Source organism: Vicugna pacos, chromosome 22, assembly GCF_048564905.1.
Source record: "Vicugna pacos chromosome 22, VicPac4, whole genome shotgun sequence".
NCBI lineage: Eukaryota > Metazoa > Chordata > Mammalia > Artiodactyla > Camelidae > Vicugna > Vicugna pacos.
In genome coordinates, this window is record NC_133008.1 from 6,026,868 (window position 1) to 6,044,366 (window position 17,499).

The following is a 17,499-nucleotide window of genomic DNA, read 5'->3' on the forward strand; positions in this document are numbered from 1 at the left end:
TTCCAGATACATGACATTTGAGAACATCATAGCTCTAATGGCTAATGGAATGTTTGTGTGTGCTTGTTTTTTAAATCTTTCAGTTCTATTTTCTAATATACTAAACATCAATAGATACAACCCACTTAACAGTTCTTCAGAATTTTCAATAATTTTTAGTAGTATAAAAAATATCCTAAACCCAAAAACTTTTAGGATTATTGTTTTAAAAGATCATATCTACCAAACATTAAGGTAGGACTAATTACTTCCATCATTTTTAATAATCAAAGACACCACACACACACAGAGAGAGAGAGAGAGAGCGCTAATCAAAACATCCAGTTGCCTTAAGACCTTTGGGCTAGGGAAATAGCTCAGTGGTAGAGCACATGCTTAGCATGCACAAGGTTCTGGGTTCAATCCCTAGGACCTTCATTAATAAATAAATACAGAAATAAATATCATCAATGTGATAGCACTAGATGAAATAAAGTGAAATATGACTGACATGTTAGCAAGTGAAGCTTTACTCTACGTAAAGGTCAGAATTCAATTAAGCATTTTAAAACTCTGGAAAAATCTTAGAACCTAATAATCAATCTCTCAGAATCCCTGAGAAGTACAGGGACTCCAAACTGAGCACTTTGGTGTCTCCCAACATCAATAGAAACATCCAAGTCAAAGCTGACATTTTAAAACTCTATTTCTTATGCTTATACATATTTTTCAAACATGGATACCGATCATAACACCTGCCTTACTTATGTCATCTTTCAATTAAATTAGAAAAAATAAAAGGAATTAGGAGTAAGAAGACTGTACTTCATTTCATAGTTAAATTTGTATTGCAAAATTTACCTGATTTGAATCTTTGTAAATTCTTCATTGCTCGTGTTTTTTTAGGAACAGAATCTTTCACTCCAACTGCAGGCTGAATGGTTTTTGAAACAAATTGATTAATCATGTGCATTTGATACAATCTGTAGTAATAATTCAAGGGGGGAGGGTCTAGCTCAGTGGCAGAGTGCCTGCTTAGCAATGCAAGAGGTCCTAGGCTAAATTCCCAGTACCCTCATTAAAAAAAAATTCAAGATAAAAGTATAAAAGTTTTTACCTTCAGGTGAGGATATTTTTCAGTAGAACCTAAAAGCCAAAAGGGACACATAATCAATTATAAGTAAATATGAATGCCAACTATCCAGTCATGCGGTTAGTACTGAGCGCAATCCTCATGCTTGCATTGGAAATGAACACGTTAGGTTTCGGTGTTTTGTTTTTCAGGGGCAGTTAGGACAGCAACAAGACAGACATATGAATCCATGATAGATACTGAATAAAGAGCAGGAATATAGGTTTAACAAAACATGCAGTTAAGATGTCAAAAGTACGAGTATGTTTCAAATGACTTTATAAAATAGAAACGTGCACATATACAAGTGTGAACATGCTGCCTGAGGAGGAGAAAAGCGATCTTTAATCAGAGGAACAAGTCACGGCTCCAAGAAGACAAAAGTGAAAGCTGATGGTAAAATGCAACAGCACATCTTTCATGCGACTGACACCGTTAGACTACAAGTGTTTATCATGCTCTTCAATTTGTCCTGTGATTTAGAAAGTCCACAGTTGTGATGGCAGTTCATTTGAATGTGCAGTTCACTTCTCGTCAGAGAAAGTGTTATGGATACACAGGATACAGCCTGGATACACACTTGTAGAATAATCGTTCATAAAAATATTCATTTTCTCCCATATCCACATGGGCTACCGGTATGCCTACATTTCTTGGATCCTCTAGCCATCAAAGTTTCTTGATCCACTCATGCAAGAAAGAATGTATACTGAGTTTTCAATATTGAAATCTGGTGATCAAAAAAAAATTTCATTGCCACAGAATTATTAGACATTAAAAGTCTTTTATGTTTCAAAACCTGTGTAGTATTCACTGAAAATAACAACTTTAGCATTTATGGAATGAATCCTATTAATTTCTTTTATTTCCAAAATTGGTTTGGTAAATCAGGCTAATGTATAAAAGGATTCTTGTGAAACAAATATCTTATCAAAAAATAACATATATTAAAAACAACAACAACAACACAGCCAATGCTTCATATTCAAGTTAGTCTCATTTGAATAACAAATACCAATACAACATTTATCTTTGAAGCCTGATCGGAGGAGAGGCTGTGGTTTACCCCAATTCTAGGCCCCCTCCTGATTCCAGTATTCTCTGGATTGGCAATGATCTAACCTGGCTTCAGTGCAAATACACTGATGCCATCGAAAAGGAGTTCTCTCAAGTTTCCCCTCAATTCCAAAATCACCTACCTGCTGCCTTTTTTCCCTCCTTCCTTCCTTTCACTTTCCTCTTCTAAGGTACCTCTACATCTGTGGTCTTAATTCTTCCCCTTTTCTATTCTTTTGATGGACGATCCCCACCACTTCTTTTCCCTCTCTGCTTAGCAGCAGTAGCTTACACCTCTAATTTCTACTTCAACTCTTTGCCTCCCTCTGGCTATGAACGTGCTCAGAAAGAAAAACAAAATCGTGCTTTTCCTTGTTGCTGTTGTCTTTAACTCCCCAGTGGCTCTTCTTCCAGATTCCCTTAAACACAAGTCTACCCTCTGAGCGTGATCTGAAGACCAGCAACAAAGGCATCACCTGACAGCTTGTTAGAAATGCAGACCCACTGCTCAGAATGTGCGCTTTTCACTGGGTCCCCAGGTGACTAAAATTTGAGAAACTCTGGTCTATACCGAGCCTGCTTCTATAGCACTCGGACTTAACTGATCCCTCTGAAACAGCCGCAGGTGTCTCCCAGTAACACTTCCCCAAAAACTGCATCAGGATCTGCAGACTTTTCAGTGGACTCTTTACCAGGCTCCAGCTCCCCTGACCTCCCCGGAACGCACCCTGCTCTCCACCTCTTTCCCACTCTCTTCTGTTGGCCTATGAGACACCATCCTGTAAGGCAGCAACACGCTGCATGACACGAAGGTCCAGACATTGACAGCTGACCACACCCGCCTGTGCTCACCGGCAGCCACACCCAGCTCTGCGTGATCAGGTACCGCAGTCCTCGCCGCCTTCCTAACGGTCAGGGGACGGGCGAGTGGGACATTCTGCTGTGCCTCCCGGACAAGGTTTGGTGCTGGAAGGAGCTCACTTCATACCCGTCTCATTTCAAACACTCTTCTCTTTCTTCTTCTAAAGAACTATTCTACATTACCACCTCCTGCCAGGGACCCCCCTCCTTTTCCTTCATTTACTCCCCTCCTCTCTACCTCCCTCATTCTTCACTCCCTCCTTCCCTCCTCCTGGTTTCCTGACTGTCCTCAGGTCACAGAGCATCTTGAAACAAAACTAACAACTGAGCTCCTTAAACAGCATTCTAGTTTAATCTGTTGCTGACACCTGGTAAGATATACAATTTACTTCCTTTTCTCCTCTTTTTTTTCACTGTATGTTCAACAGGCGATTTTCTTTGGCTGAGAGAATAGATCCAAATCCATGTTTTAAATCAACATTCTGTAAAATGACTTTTTTTGGAATAAAATACAGTACTTACTTTCTATTTGTCCATTTAATGTATTTTTTTCTCCTAGACCTGCAGCTCCAGATAAATGATCAACACGGTTCGGTAGTTCAATCTTGGAGATACTCTGTTAAAATTAATATTAATAATGAGTTGCATAAAGATTTCCTGATCACTTTCTAAGAAAATACCTGCGTTTCCTATCTTATTATTATTTTTTTAATTTCCTACTGTAAAAGCAATTAGACTTGAAAACAAAATAAGCATATCCTGGAAACCCAAACATTTAAATAGAAAATTTCAAGTCTATCTTTTATCTTCAGTTGGCTTTTGATCTTCTGTAAACTCAGCATGGAAAGCTAGAGCAAATAAATTCACAGACAAAATACTGACTTACATGCAGATTTCAACAAAGAATTAACTTCAAAGCACCTAATTCCATTTTGCATTCCTCGACAAAAGAAGAGGACGTTTAAAAAACATATGTATTTTTATACATATAACTGAATTGCTTTGCAGGTACACTTGAAACTAACATTATAAACTGACTCCACTTCAATAAAAAATTAAAATACATATTTAAATATATTCTTTAATAAGTATGCTATACATTTAAAATGTTTCTAAGGACAGATATTGTTTTTAGCATTACAATAACATAAATGGCATGAAAACAAGCCTTGGAGCCTGTCATGTTGAGTATTAACAGAACACTGTGGAAACTGCTACATTTCAGTAAACAAAGGCTTACCAGAATCTATTATTTGATAAAACTTTTATTGATAGGGAAAATAGTTGAATAAAGTACCAAAATAGAAAGAAAAACATTTATGTTTAAATTAACAGCAGAAAAATTTTAAATGTAGCTATGCAGCTCTTCAAAGAAGTACCATAAGCTTTACTTCACTGAGGGAAGAATAAGAACACCGTTTAGTGACCACCCGCATGTGCCAGGCCCTTATGATGCACATTCTCTTCTCTACACACAACAATAATAACAGTGACTCTAAGGACGGTTACCCACTTGTTGCTCTTGCTGCTTCCTGGCCGCTCCAAGATGCTGGAGTACTGTGATGAGCAGATGTCACCCACTGTTCTCTGTCTGGAACGTCCCTCCCCTGGACCTTCGTGTGACTGGCTCCTTCCTGTCCGTCACCTGGCAGCTTTGGTCACACTCAGTTCTTTCCTGACTACCTAAATTCCACCCTTACTCCACCCCCGTCCTAACTACAAACTCCCCCACTGTTGTCGAACCTCACGCTCTCCACGTTCCTTATGTGAAGGACTTACTGTCCCTGATACAGGGTTCCTGTTTACTTGTTCTTCTGTTCCTGCCACTACAGCCTAACCCCTCAGCTGCTACATTCAGTGTCTTAACTGCCTGGTGCTAGTTGGTGTTCAGGAACAGGAATTTATTTAAGGTCAAAACATGGAAAATCCCCAGAAGGCGTCAAGTACCAAAGCACTACGTACCTATCGGAGATCTCCGATAATAGCCTACCGACACTCAACATACCCCAAGTGAGAAATCCCCGTGCCCGCTCTAACTTTCCCACTCTATTGTCCTTCAGATTTTAAAAAGGTGTCCTCAACATTTCAGTAGGTCACTAGTGGCCACTGTGATCATTCTTACATTTCTATAGCACCCTTTGCAGTTGACAACGTGTTTTCACATTTGTTACCACATTTTTGTTCATGACACATAACCTGAGAGGTAGGCATCAGTACCATGTTTTGGAACGAGCTCACTGACATTCCAACAAGTCAGACAAGTTTTTCCAAGATCTCACAGTGGGTCAGAACCAGGATGCTACCACGTCTGCTGACTTCAAGTACAGGACCTGCCGAGATCCAAGAGTTCAGGCTCTTCTGACCTCTTTCCACGGCTATCACCTTGCAATAGGTCATCACTACCCTGCACTCAGCTTCCTTCAAGTTCGGTCGCCATAAAGGTACTCAGTGCCTGCTATTTTCTACCCAAAATGGGCTGTCCTCAGTAAAACATCACTAAACCAAACTGGTGGTATTTTAACCCCACATATTTATTACTAGTCCCCATGCTTTTGCTTCTCCTGAAATGTTCGCTGCAGATCTACTTGACAATCCAAATATAATAATACTTTCAAGTCGCAGGCACTGTCTTTCCAAGGTCAAAGTGGTTAAACAAACAAAAACACCGGTTTTTTGTGTTTTTCTTTTTTTAGTACAACCTGTTTCTCTCTGAATCTAAGAGTTTTACACATTCATTTATAACAAAGAAGCAAACATCTGGTCACAGGCCGACCAAGAATTATTTTCTTCAGTTTTTAGAAAATGTAACTTCAGAACCCAAACCGATTCCCTGTGACTTCTAAGCCTTGGCTTTTGCACTACATACAGCAGTTTCATTAGGCGAGTCTGGAAAATTAACACAAGTGCACTCTGCAGTGGCATGACATGTAGCACGGAATGACTTTACTAAGTGAGGGTTAAAGTGAGGAACCAAAATTTTGCTGGGCAAATGTAAAAGTGAGAAAGTGAAGTCAAAACATCCCTCCATTTATGTTTCAACATCACGCAATGCTTACATTTGAACATAATAACAATAGAAGACAGTACCTCAAAAGCCCGGGATGATTCTGCATCTTTCTTTCCTTTGAATCTTAATGCTGGTGTTGCATCTACAAAATGCAGTCACAGATACATTAATGAGAACACATACCACTGGGAAGTTTAAGTACACATAAGTCTATCTTGATTCATGAATATGTCAATAAATTAAAGTGGCACGAAAGAATTTCAGAGGGTTGAAGCATTTTCTGGAAGAAAACTTGGTCGCAGTTGGGATATTTATGAAGGAAGATGGCAAAAGAAAAACACTTAAGAAGAAATGGCTATCAGATTTGGATCTACACACTTCAGATTTTTTACACGACTTTTTTTTTTTTGAATGGAGGTACCGGGAATTGAACCCAGGACCTCGTGCATGCTAAACGTGTGCTCTCCCACTGAGCTATACCCTCCCCCCTCCAACCACACTAGCTTTTAAGCAGAGAAGAAAACCCATAGATGCTCCCTGACTTCCCACCTCTGTCACCTTTGTGTGCTCCGTCTCCATCAGCAGAAATCAACTTGCTCTGATCTGCCTTCTCCTTTAGAACACCGTTAACTGCCCGAGTGCCGGTCTCTTTTCCCCCAGTTTTTGGCTTTGCTGCCTCTCCCTATAAAAACAAAACACAATGTCACAAAAACCCAACATCAGAAAACATCATATTCCTACACTTGGTCATTCAATCAATCAGTCAGGAAGACAACATATAGTTACTGTATCCATCAAATCATAGGCATTCTCCTGGGAGAAGCTGGCAATATACATAAAAGACAGATTCTGCTCTACACTCTAGGGGAGGTAGAGACACATGAAAACGAATCAACACAGACAAGTTATCATTCAACAGCTCTACACCTGAAGTGAACAGATACAGTAAGGGCACAAAGGAGAGAAGAGACTTGCTGCATGCCAATAGCTCCGGGAATGCTGGGAAGACCAGACTGTGTCTTAAAAGACAGACCCAGTGCAAAGAGCAGATGTGAAGGGGGTTCTAAAAAGGGCAGCCTGAGCCGAAGGTCGAGGTGTGAAACAGCATGATAAGTCACATGGAAAACTAGAACTCAGTTACTGGGGACGGAATGGAGAGACAAAATTTGCTAGATTAAATATAAGACATCACTTCATTAATTTAAATGTGAGGCTATCTAAAAAAATAACTTCAAGTTAAAACTAGCTTCCATAGGGAACTGTATTCAAAATCTCACAAAAAAACTATAATGGGAAAGAAAGAAAAATTGGTTATATATACATATATATATATAACCAAATCACTTTACTGCACACCTGTAACTCACACAATACTGTACATCAACTACACTTGAATTAAAAAACAAACTTCTATAACCAAAAAGAAAAAAGGTTAGGGTCAAATTTTCTTTCTGTTGTTCATAAAATCAGCTCTATGTCCTTCAGAAGAGTCTGAGCACTTTCTTCCATGACCTGACTTTTCCTTCTCTTAATTTGAATTAGAGATAATTTCTGTCATAATGTGTGCTATAGAGTTCCTGCTCTCACTTAACCCCACTATTTCTGCTGTGTCTGTATAATCATCTCTCTCATTTTGACACTCATACATCTTGTCCTTATTAGATGAACGCTTCCCCTTTGTACCCCTGCCCATCTTCATATTCATCCAGCTGTTCTTTCCTGTTGCTCTCTTACTCTTTCTTTTCTTAATGGCATATCTGAGAACTGTTTATTGCCACCAACCTTTACAAATCTCAGTCCTGCACGTGTACCTCTCTTGTTGTCACACTGTTTTCTATTGTGATCTTGAGGACTTCCATTCCTCTGTAGGATCCTTTTCATCCCCATGAGAATCAGGGGGACGGTAAGTGAAAAAGCACAGGAAGGAAAAGTTAAAAACAAAACGGCTTACCTCTGAAACACCAAGGACTACTGAAGACGTGAGAGGTTCCGGTGCTGGGAAGGCAGGATGAGAAAAGCCTGAAACTTCACTGGATGGTTGGGAAAAGGTTCTAACTGCATCTTCATTTTCACTATTAGAATTATGGTCCTCAAAGACGGTGCTAGTTCCTGGTTTCAAAACACCATCTTTTGCCTCTGCTGTAGTGAAAACAAGGTACAGTAGATGAAATGATCTGTAATTTCTCATCAGTGAAAACACAAAAAGACAGTCTTCAAATAACTTACTGTTTATCACGGGTTCTTCCCAGGCCCGAATTAGCTTGGCAAATCTTGGATGCCGGACTTTCTAGAGAAGAAAATTGCAGCTTTAAGAACAACAAATATGAAACTGAATAAAGTAACTGTAACATTCCCCATTCCTAGATGATCTAACAAAGAGCGCTGGCTTTGGAGTCATTCAGATATGGATTCAAGTCCCGGGTCTGTCATTTACCAACCTACATCTTCTCATGGGGTGAGGATTATGACAGATGACCTCAGGGGTCCCAAAATGTTACTTTCTTTACCCCTCATTGATTATTATACAAACACTATGGTATCCATTAGATGACTTTCTTGACCAAAATGATCTAGAACAAAATCTTATACCTGATAGTTTAGAGTCGTATTGAAAAACCTCACATTAAGAAATTTAAAGTGGTGGTTGTATTTTGAAATGTGTTTGCATGATTTATATATGTGTGAATGATCTCTCATGGGGGAAATATGAGAGTTTACTTTTTAGCAGTATCTTATTTGGATGAGTTAGAACAGCAAACAGTATAAGCTACTTCTATTCCATTCGCCAAAAAGCTACAGACAAATGGTTGTTCATAGTCAGTTACTTCTAAGAAAGAGGAATAAGAACAAAAGTAATTCTGAGGGGCAATGACTCATGAGTGAAAGCCACACACATAGTAAACAGAAAGCTGTCACTAAATATGTTCACAGAGGCAGAGTGAGATGGACTGAAAGAGCAGACACCGAGGAAGTGTTTTCTGCAGAGAAATATTAGGTTTGGGGAAAATCATTAAAAAAAAAAAGTGGGGAGGAGGAAGAAAAGAAAAAATGAGACATGACTAGTGAAGTACAAACTTAAGGCAAGTAAAAAGGAAAATGTAAGTATAACAAGGCATGTGGAGAAATATATATATTTCAGCATTTATATATAATAGATCAGGGATGTATCAGTATTGTTAGGGATATACGATGAGTGAAAGCCTCTGTTTTACCTTTTTATTATATATATATAAAAATATATAAGTTATATATGCAAGTATATATATTATTCAGCAAATTTTATAAAAATATGAAAATATATGGCCTATAAAACATATATATAAAACAAAGGCCTTTCTTCATAGTATATCCCCAATAATACTGACTTGTATTACCCCACAACTGTTTGTTTGTAAACACTGCTATAAGTAACAGTTAAATTTTGTCACTGTAAGTCACTCAATTGAACATGGTCATCTCTCACCACCCACTGTTCTCTGTCTGGAACGTCCCTCCCCTGGACCTTCGTGTGACTGGCTCCTTCCTGTCCGTCACCTGGCAGCTTTGGTCACACTCAGTTCTTTCCTGACTACCTAAATTCCACCCTTACTCCACCCCCGTCCTAACTACAAACTCCCCCACTGTTGTCGAACCTCACGCTCTCCACGTTCCTTATGTGAAGGACTTACTGTCCCTGATACAGGGTTCCTGTTTACTTGTTCTTCTGTTCCTGCCACTACAGCCTAACCCCTCAGCTGCTACATTCAGTGTCTTAACTGCCTGGTGCTAGTTGGTGTTCAGGAACAGGAATTTATTTAAGGTCAAAACATGGAAAATCCCCAGAAGGCGTCAAGTACCAAAGCACTACGTACCTATCGGAGATCTCCGATAATAGCCTACCGACACTCAACATACCCCAAGTGAGAAATCCCCGTGCCCGCTCTAACTTTCCCACTCTATTGTCCTTCAGATTTTAAAAAGGTGTCCTCAACATTTCAGTAGGTCACTAGTGGCCACTGTGATCATTCTTACATTTCTATAGCACCCTTTGCAGTTGACAACGTGTTTTCACATTTGTTACCACATTTTTGTTCATGACACATAACCTGAGAGGTAGGCATCAGTACCATGTTTTGGAACGAGCTCACTGACATTCCAACAAGTCAGACAAGTTTTTCCAAGATCTCACAGTGGGTCAGAACCAGGATGCTACCACGTCTGCTGACTTCAAGTACAGGACCTGCCGAGATCCAAGAGTTCAGGCTCTTCTGACCTCTTTCCACGGCTATCACCTTGCAATAGGTCATCACTACCCTGCACTCAGCTTCCTTCAAGTTCGGTCGCCATAAAGGTACTCAGTGCCTGCTATTTTCTACCCAAAATGGGCTGTCCTCAGTAAAACATCACTAAACCAAACTGGTGGTATTTTAACCCCACATATTTATTACTAGTCCCCATGCTTTTGCTTCTCCTGAAATGTTCGCTGCAGATCTACTTGACAATCCAAATATAATAATACTTTCAAGTCGCAGGCACTGTCTTTCCAAGGTCAAAGTGGTTAAACAAACAAAAACACCGGTTTTTTGTGTTTTTCTTTTTTTAGTACAACCTGTTTCTCTCTGAATCTAAGAGTTTTACACATTCATTTATAACAAAGAAGCAAACATCTGGTCACAGGCCGACCAAGAATTATTTTCTTCAGTTTTTAGAAAATGTAACTTCAGAACCCAAACCGATTCCCTGTGACTTCTAAGCCTTGGCTTTTGCACTACATACAGCAGTTTCATTAGGCGAGTCTGGAAAATTAACACAAGTGCACTCTGCAGTGGCATGACATGTAGCACGGAATGACTTTACTAAGTGAGGGTTAAAGTGAGGAACCAAAATTTTGCTGGGCAAATGTAAAAGTGAGAAAGTGAAGTCAAAACATCCCTCCATTTATGTTTCAACATCACGCAATGCTTACATTTGAACATAATAACAATAGAAGACAGTACCTCAAAAGCCCGGGATGATTCTGCATCTTTCTTTCCTTTGAATCTTAATGCTGGTGTTGCATCTACAAAATGCAGTCACAGATACATTAATGAGAACACATACCACTGGGAAGTTTAAGTACACATAAGTCTATCTTGATTCATGAATATGTCAATAAATTAAAGTGGCACGAAAGAATTTCAGAGGGTTGAAGCATTTTCTGGAAGAAAACTTGGTCGCAGTTGGGATATTTATGAAGGAAGATGGCAAAAGAAAAACACTTAAGAAGAAATGGCTATCAGATTTGGATCTACACACTTCAGATTTTTTACACGACTTTTTTTTTTTTGAATGGAGGTACCGGGAATTGAACCCAGGACCTCGTGCATGCTAAACGTGTGCTCTCCCACTGAGCTATACCCTCCCCCCTCCAACCACACTAGCTTTTAAGCAGAGAAGAAAACCCATAGATGCTCCCTGACTTCCCACCTCTGTCACCTTTGTGTGCTCCGTCTCCATCAGCAGAAATCAACTTGCTCTGATCTGCCTTCTCCTTTAGAACACCGTTAACTGCCCGAGTGCCGGTCTCTTTTCCCCCAGTTTTTGGCTTTGCTGCCTCTCCCTATAAAAACAAAACACAATGTCACAAAAACCCAACATCAGAAAACATCATATTCCTACACTTGGTCATTCAATCAATCAGTCAGGAAGACAACATATAGTTACTGTATCCATCAAATCATAGGCATTCTCCTGGGAGAAGCTGGCAATATACATAAAAGACAGATTCTGCTCTACACTCTAGGGGAGGTAGAGACACATGAAAACGAATCAACACAGACAAGTTATCATTCAACAGCTCTACACCTGAAGTGAACAGATACAGTAAGGGCACAAAGGAGAGAAGAGACTTGCTGCATGCCAATAGCTCCGGGAATGCTGGGAAGACCAGACTGTGTCTTAAAAGACAGACCCAGTGCAAAGAGCAGATGTGAAGGGGGTTCTAAAAAGGGCAGCCTGAGCCGAAGGTCGAGGTGTGAAACAGCATGATAAGTCACATGGAAAACTAGAACTCAGTTACTGGGGACGGAATGGAGAGACAAAATTTGCTAGATTAAATATAAGACATCACTTCATTAATTTAAATGTGAGGCTATCTAAAAAAATAACTTCAAGTTAAAACTAGCTTCCATAGGGAACTGTATTCAAAATCTCACAAAAAAACTATAATGGGAAAGAAAGAAAAATTGGTTATATATACATATATATATATAACCAAATCACTTTACTGCACACCTGTAACTCACACAATACTGTACATCAACTACACTTGAATTAAAAAACAAACTTCTATAACCAAAAAGAAAAAAGGTTAGGGTCAAATTTTCTTTCTGTTGTTCATAAAATCAGCTCTATGTCCTTCAGAAGAGTCTGAGCACTTTCTTCCATGACCTGACTTTTCCTTCTCTTAATTTGAATTAGAGATAATTTCTGTCATAATGTGTGCTATAGAGTTCCTGCTCTCACTTAACCCCACTATTTCTGCTGTGTCTGTATAATCATCTCTCTCATTTTGACACTCATACATCTTGTCCTTATTAGATGAATGCTTCCCCTTTGTACCCCTGCCCATCTTCATATTCATCCAGCTGTTCTTTCCTGTTGCTCTCTTACTCTTTCTTTTCTTAATGGCGTATCTGAGAACTGTTTATTGCCACCAACCTTTACAAATCTCAGTCCTGCACGTGTACCTCTCTTGTTGTCACACTGTTTTCTATTGTGATCTTGAGGACTTCCATTCCTCTGTAGGATCCTTTTCATCCCCATGAGAATCAGGGGGACGGTAAGTGAAAAAGCACAGGAAGGAAAAGTTAAAAACAAAACGGCTTACCTCTGAAACACCAAGGACTACTGAAGACGTGAGAGGTTCCGGTGCTGGGAAGGCAGGATGAGAAAAGCCTGAAACTTCACTGGATGGTTGGGAAAAGGTTCTAACTGCATCTTCATTTTCACTATTAGAATTATGGTCCTCAAAGACGGTGCTAGTTCCTGGTTTCAAAACACCATCTTTTGCCTCTGCTGTAGTGAAAACAAGGTACAGTAGATGAAATGATCTGTAATTTCTCATCAGTGAAAACACAAAAAGACAGTCTTCAAATAACTTACTGTTTATCACGGGTTCTTCCCAGGCCCGAATTAGCTTGGCAAATCTTGGATGCCGGACTTTCTAGAGAAGAAAATTGCAGCTTTAAGAACAACAAATATGAAACTGAATAAAGTAACTGTAACATTCCCCATTCCTAGATGATCTAACAAAGAGCGCTGGCTTTGGAGTCATTCAGATATGGATTCAAGTCCCGGGTCTGTCATTTACCAACCTACATCTTCTCATGGGGTGAGGATTATGACAGATGACCTCAGGGGTCCCAAAATGTTACTTTCTTTACCCCTCATTGATTATTATACAAACACTATGGTATCCATTAGATGACTTTCTTGACCAAAATGATCTAGAACAAAATCTTATACCTGATAGTTTAGAGTCGTATTGAAAAACCTCACATTAAGAAATTTAAAGTGGTGGTTGTATTTTGAAATGTGTTTGCATGATTTATATATGTGTGAATGATCTCTCATGGGGGAAATATGAGAGTTTACTTTTTAGCAGTATCTTATTTGGATGAGTTAGAACAGCAAACAGTATAAGCTACTTCTATTCCATTCGCCAAAAAGCTACAGACAAATGGTTGTTCATAGTCAGTTACTTCTAAGAAAGAGGAATAAGAACAAAAGTAATTCTGAGGGGCAATGACTCATGAGTGAAAGCCACACACATAGTAAACAGAAAGCTGTCACTAAATATGTTCACAGAGGCAGAGTGAGATGGACTGAAAGAGCAGACACCGAGGAAGTGTTTTCTGCAGAGAAATATTAGGTTTGGGGAAAATCATTAAAAAAAAAAAGTGGGGAGGAGGAAGAAAAGAAAAAATGAGACATGACTAGTGAAGTACAAACTTAAGGCAAGTAAAAAGGAAAATGTAAGTATAACAAGGCATGTGGAGAAATATATATATTTCAGCATTTATATATAATAGATCAGGGATGTATCAGTATTGTTAGGGATATACGATGAGTGAAAGCCTCTGTTTTACCTTTTTATTATATATATATAAAAATATATAAGTTATATATGCAAGTATATATATTATTCAGCAAATTTTATAAAAATATGAAAATATATGGCCTATAAAACATATATATAAAACAAAGGCCTTTCTTCATAGTATATCCCCAATAATACTGACTTGTATTACCCCACAACTGTTTGTTTGTAAACACTGCTATAAGTAACAGTTAAATTTTGTCACTGTAAGTCACTCAATTGAACATGGTCATCTCTCACCACCCACTGTTCTCTGTCTGGAACGTCCCTCCCCTGGACCTTCGTGTGACTGGCTCCTTCCTGTCCGTCACCTGGCAGCTTTGGTCACACTCAGTTCTTTCCTGACTACCTAAATTCCACCCTTACTCCACCCCCGTCCTAACTACAAACTCCCCCACTGTTGTCGAACCTCACGCTCTCCACGTTCCTTATGTGAAGGACTTACTGTCCCTGATACAGGGTTCCTGTTTACTTGTTCTTCTGTTCCTGCCACTACAGCCTAACCCCTCAGCTGCTACATTCAGTGTCTTAACTGCCTGGTGCTAGTTGGTGTTCAGGAACAGGAATTTATTTAAGGTCAAAACATGGAAAATCCCCAGAAGGCGTCAAGTACCAAAGCACTACGTACCTATCGGAGATCTCCGATAATAGCCTACCGACACTCAACATACCCCAAGTGAGAAATCCCCGTGCCCGCTCTAACTTTCCCACTCTATTGTCCTTCAGATTTTAAAAAGGTGTCCTCAACATTTCAGTAGGTCACTAGTGGCCACTGTGATCATTCTTACATTTCTATAGCACCCTTTGCAGTTGACAACGTGTTTTCACATTTGTTACCACATTTTTGTTCATGACACATAACCTGAGAGGTAGGCATCAGTACCATGTTTTGGAACGAGCTCACTGACATTCCAACAAGTCAGACAAGTTTTTCCAAGATCTCACAGTGGGTCAGAACCAGGATGCTACCACGTCTGCTGACTTCAAGTATAGGACCTGCCGAGATCCAAGAGTTCAGGCTCTTCTGACCTCTTTCCACGGCTATCACCTTGCAATAGGTCATCACTACCTTGTACTTAGCTTCCTTCAAGTTCGGTCGCCATAAAGGTACTCAGTGCATGCTATTTTCTACCCAAAATGGGCTGTCCTCAGTAAAACATCACTAAACCAAACTGGTGGTATTTTAATCCCACATATTTATTACTATTCCCCATGCTTTTGCTTCTCCTGAAATGTTCGCTGCAGATCTACTTGACAATCCAAATATAATAATACTTTCAAGTCGCAGGCACTGTCTTTCCAAGGTCAAAGTGGTTAAACAAACAAAAACACCGGTTTTTTTTTTTTTTTTTTTTTTTTTAGTACAACCTGTTTCTCTCTGAATCTAAGAGTTTTACACATTCATTTATAACAAAGAAACAAACATCTGGTCACAGGCCGACCAAGAATTATTTTCTTCAGTTTTTAGAAAATGTAACTTCAGAACCCAAACCGATTCCCTGTGACTTCTAAGCCTTGGCTTTTGCACTACATACAGCAGTTTCATTAGGCGAGTCTGGAAAATTAACACAAGTGCACTCTGCAGTGGCATGACATGTAGCACGGAATGACTTTACTAAGTGAGGGTTAAAGTGAGGAACCAAAATTTTGCTGGGCAAATGTAAAAGTGAGAAAGTGAAGTCAAAACATCCCTCCATTTATGTTTCAACATCACGCAATGCTTACATTTGAACATAATAACAATAGAAGACAGTACCTCAAAAGCCCGGGATGATTCTGCATCTTTCTTTCCTTTGAATCTTAATGCTGGTGTTGCATCTACAAAATGCAGTCACAGATACATTAATGAGAACACATACCACTGGGAAGTTTAAGTACACATAAGTCTATCTTGATTCATGAATATGTCAATAAATTAAAGTGGCACGAAAGAATTTCAGAGGGTTGAAGCATTTTCTGGAAGAAAACTTGGTCGCAGTTGGGATATTTATGAAGGAAGATGGCAAAAGAAAAACACTTAAGAAGAAATGGCTATCAGATTTGGATCTACACACTTCAGATTTTTTACACGACTTTTTTTTTTTTGAATGGAGGTACCGGGAATTGAACCCAGGACCTCGTGCATGCTAAACGTGTGCTCTCCCACTGAGCTATACCCTCCCCCCTCCAACCACACTAGCTTTTAAGCAGAGAAGAAAACCCATAGATGCTCCCTGACTTCCCACCTCTGTCACCTTTGTGTGCTCCGTCTCCATCAGCAGAAATCAACTTGCTCTGATCTGCCTTCTCCTTTAGAACACCGTTAACTGCCCGAGTGCCGGTCTCTTTTCCCCCAGTTTTTGGCTTTGCTGCCTCTCCCTATAAAAACAAAACACAATGTCACAAAAACCCAACATCAGAAAACATCATATTCCTACACTTGGTCATTCAATCAATCAGTCAGGAAGACAACATATAGTTACTGTATCCATCAAATCATAGGCATTCTCCTGGGAGAAGCTGGCAATATACATAAAAGACAGATTCTGCTCTACACTCTAGGGGAGGTAGAGACACATGAAAACGAATCAACACAGACAAGTTATCATTCAACAGCTCTACACCTGAAGTGAACAGATACAGTAAGGGCACAAAGGAGAGAAGAGACTTGCTGCATGCCAATAGCTCCGGGAATGCTGGGAAGACCAGACTGTGTCTTAAAAGACAGACCCAGTGCAAAGAGCAGATGTGAAGGGGGTTCTAAAAAGGGCAGCCTGAGCCGAAGGTCGAGGTGTGAAACAGCATGATAAGTCACATGGAAAACTAGAACTCAGTTACTGGGGACGGAATGGAGAGACAAAATTTGCTAGATTAAATATAAGACATCACTTCATTAATTTAAATGTGAGGCTATCTAAAAAAATAACTTCAAGTTAAAACTAGCTTCCATAGGGAACTGTATTCAATATCTCACAAAAAAACTATAATGGAAAAGAAAGAAAAATTGGTTATATATACATATATATATATAACCAAATCACTTTACTGCACACCTGTAACTCATACAATACTGTACATCAACTACACTTGAATTAAAAAACAAACTTCTATAACCAAAAAGAAAAAAGGTTAGGGTCAAATTTTCTTTCTGTTGTTCATAAAATCAGCTCTATGTCCTTCAGAAGAGTCTGAGCACTTTCTTCCATGACCTGACTTTTCCTTCTCTTAATTTGAATTAGAGATAATTTCTGTCATAATGTGTGCTATAGAGTTCCTGCTCTCACTTAACCCCACTATTTCTGCTGTGTCTGTATAATCATCTCTCTCATTTTGACACTCATACATCTCGTCCTTATTAGATGAACG

The 17,499-nt window shown here is 39.3% G+C and overlaps 1 protein-coding gene across 1 annotated transcript in view; it reads right to left on the reverse strand.

The window, feature by feature from the left end:
* The window catches only part of LOC107032853 (ankyrin repeat domain-containing protein 26-like), a 63,379-nt gene that overhangs the window by 27,054 nt on the left and 18,826 nt on the right, over positions 1-17,499 (reverse strand). The window contains exons 16-28 of the mRNA XM_072948196.1: positions 16,380-16,512; positions 15,911-15,972; positions 13,158-13,218; positions 12,883-13,070; positions 11,481-11,613; positions 11,012-11,073; positions 8,262-8,322; positions 7,987-8,174; positions 6,585-6,717; positions 6,116-6,177; positions 3,551-3,644; positions 1,097-1,125; positions 841-913 (exon numbers count right to left, since the gene is read on the reverse strand). Coding sequence (XP_072804297.1) covers positions 841-913; positions 1,097-1,125; positions 3,551-3,644; positions 6,116-6,177; positions 6,585-6,717; positions 7,987-8,174; positions 8,262-8,322; positions 11,012-11,073; positions 11,481-11,613; positions 12,883-13,070; positions 13,158-13,218; positions 15,911-15,972; positions 16,380-16,512 — 1,279 coding nt within the window. The remainder of the gene's footprint in view (positions 1-840; positions 914-1,096; positions 1,126-3,550; positions 3,645-6,115; positions 6,178-6,584; positions 6,718-7,986; positions 8,175-8,261; positions 8,323-11,011; positions 11,074-11,480; positions 11,614-12,882; positions 13,071-13,157; positions 13,219-15,910; positions 15,973-16,379; positions 16,513-17,499) is intronic.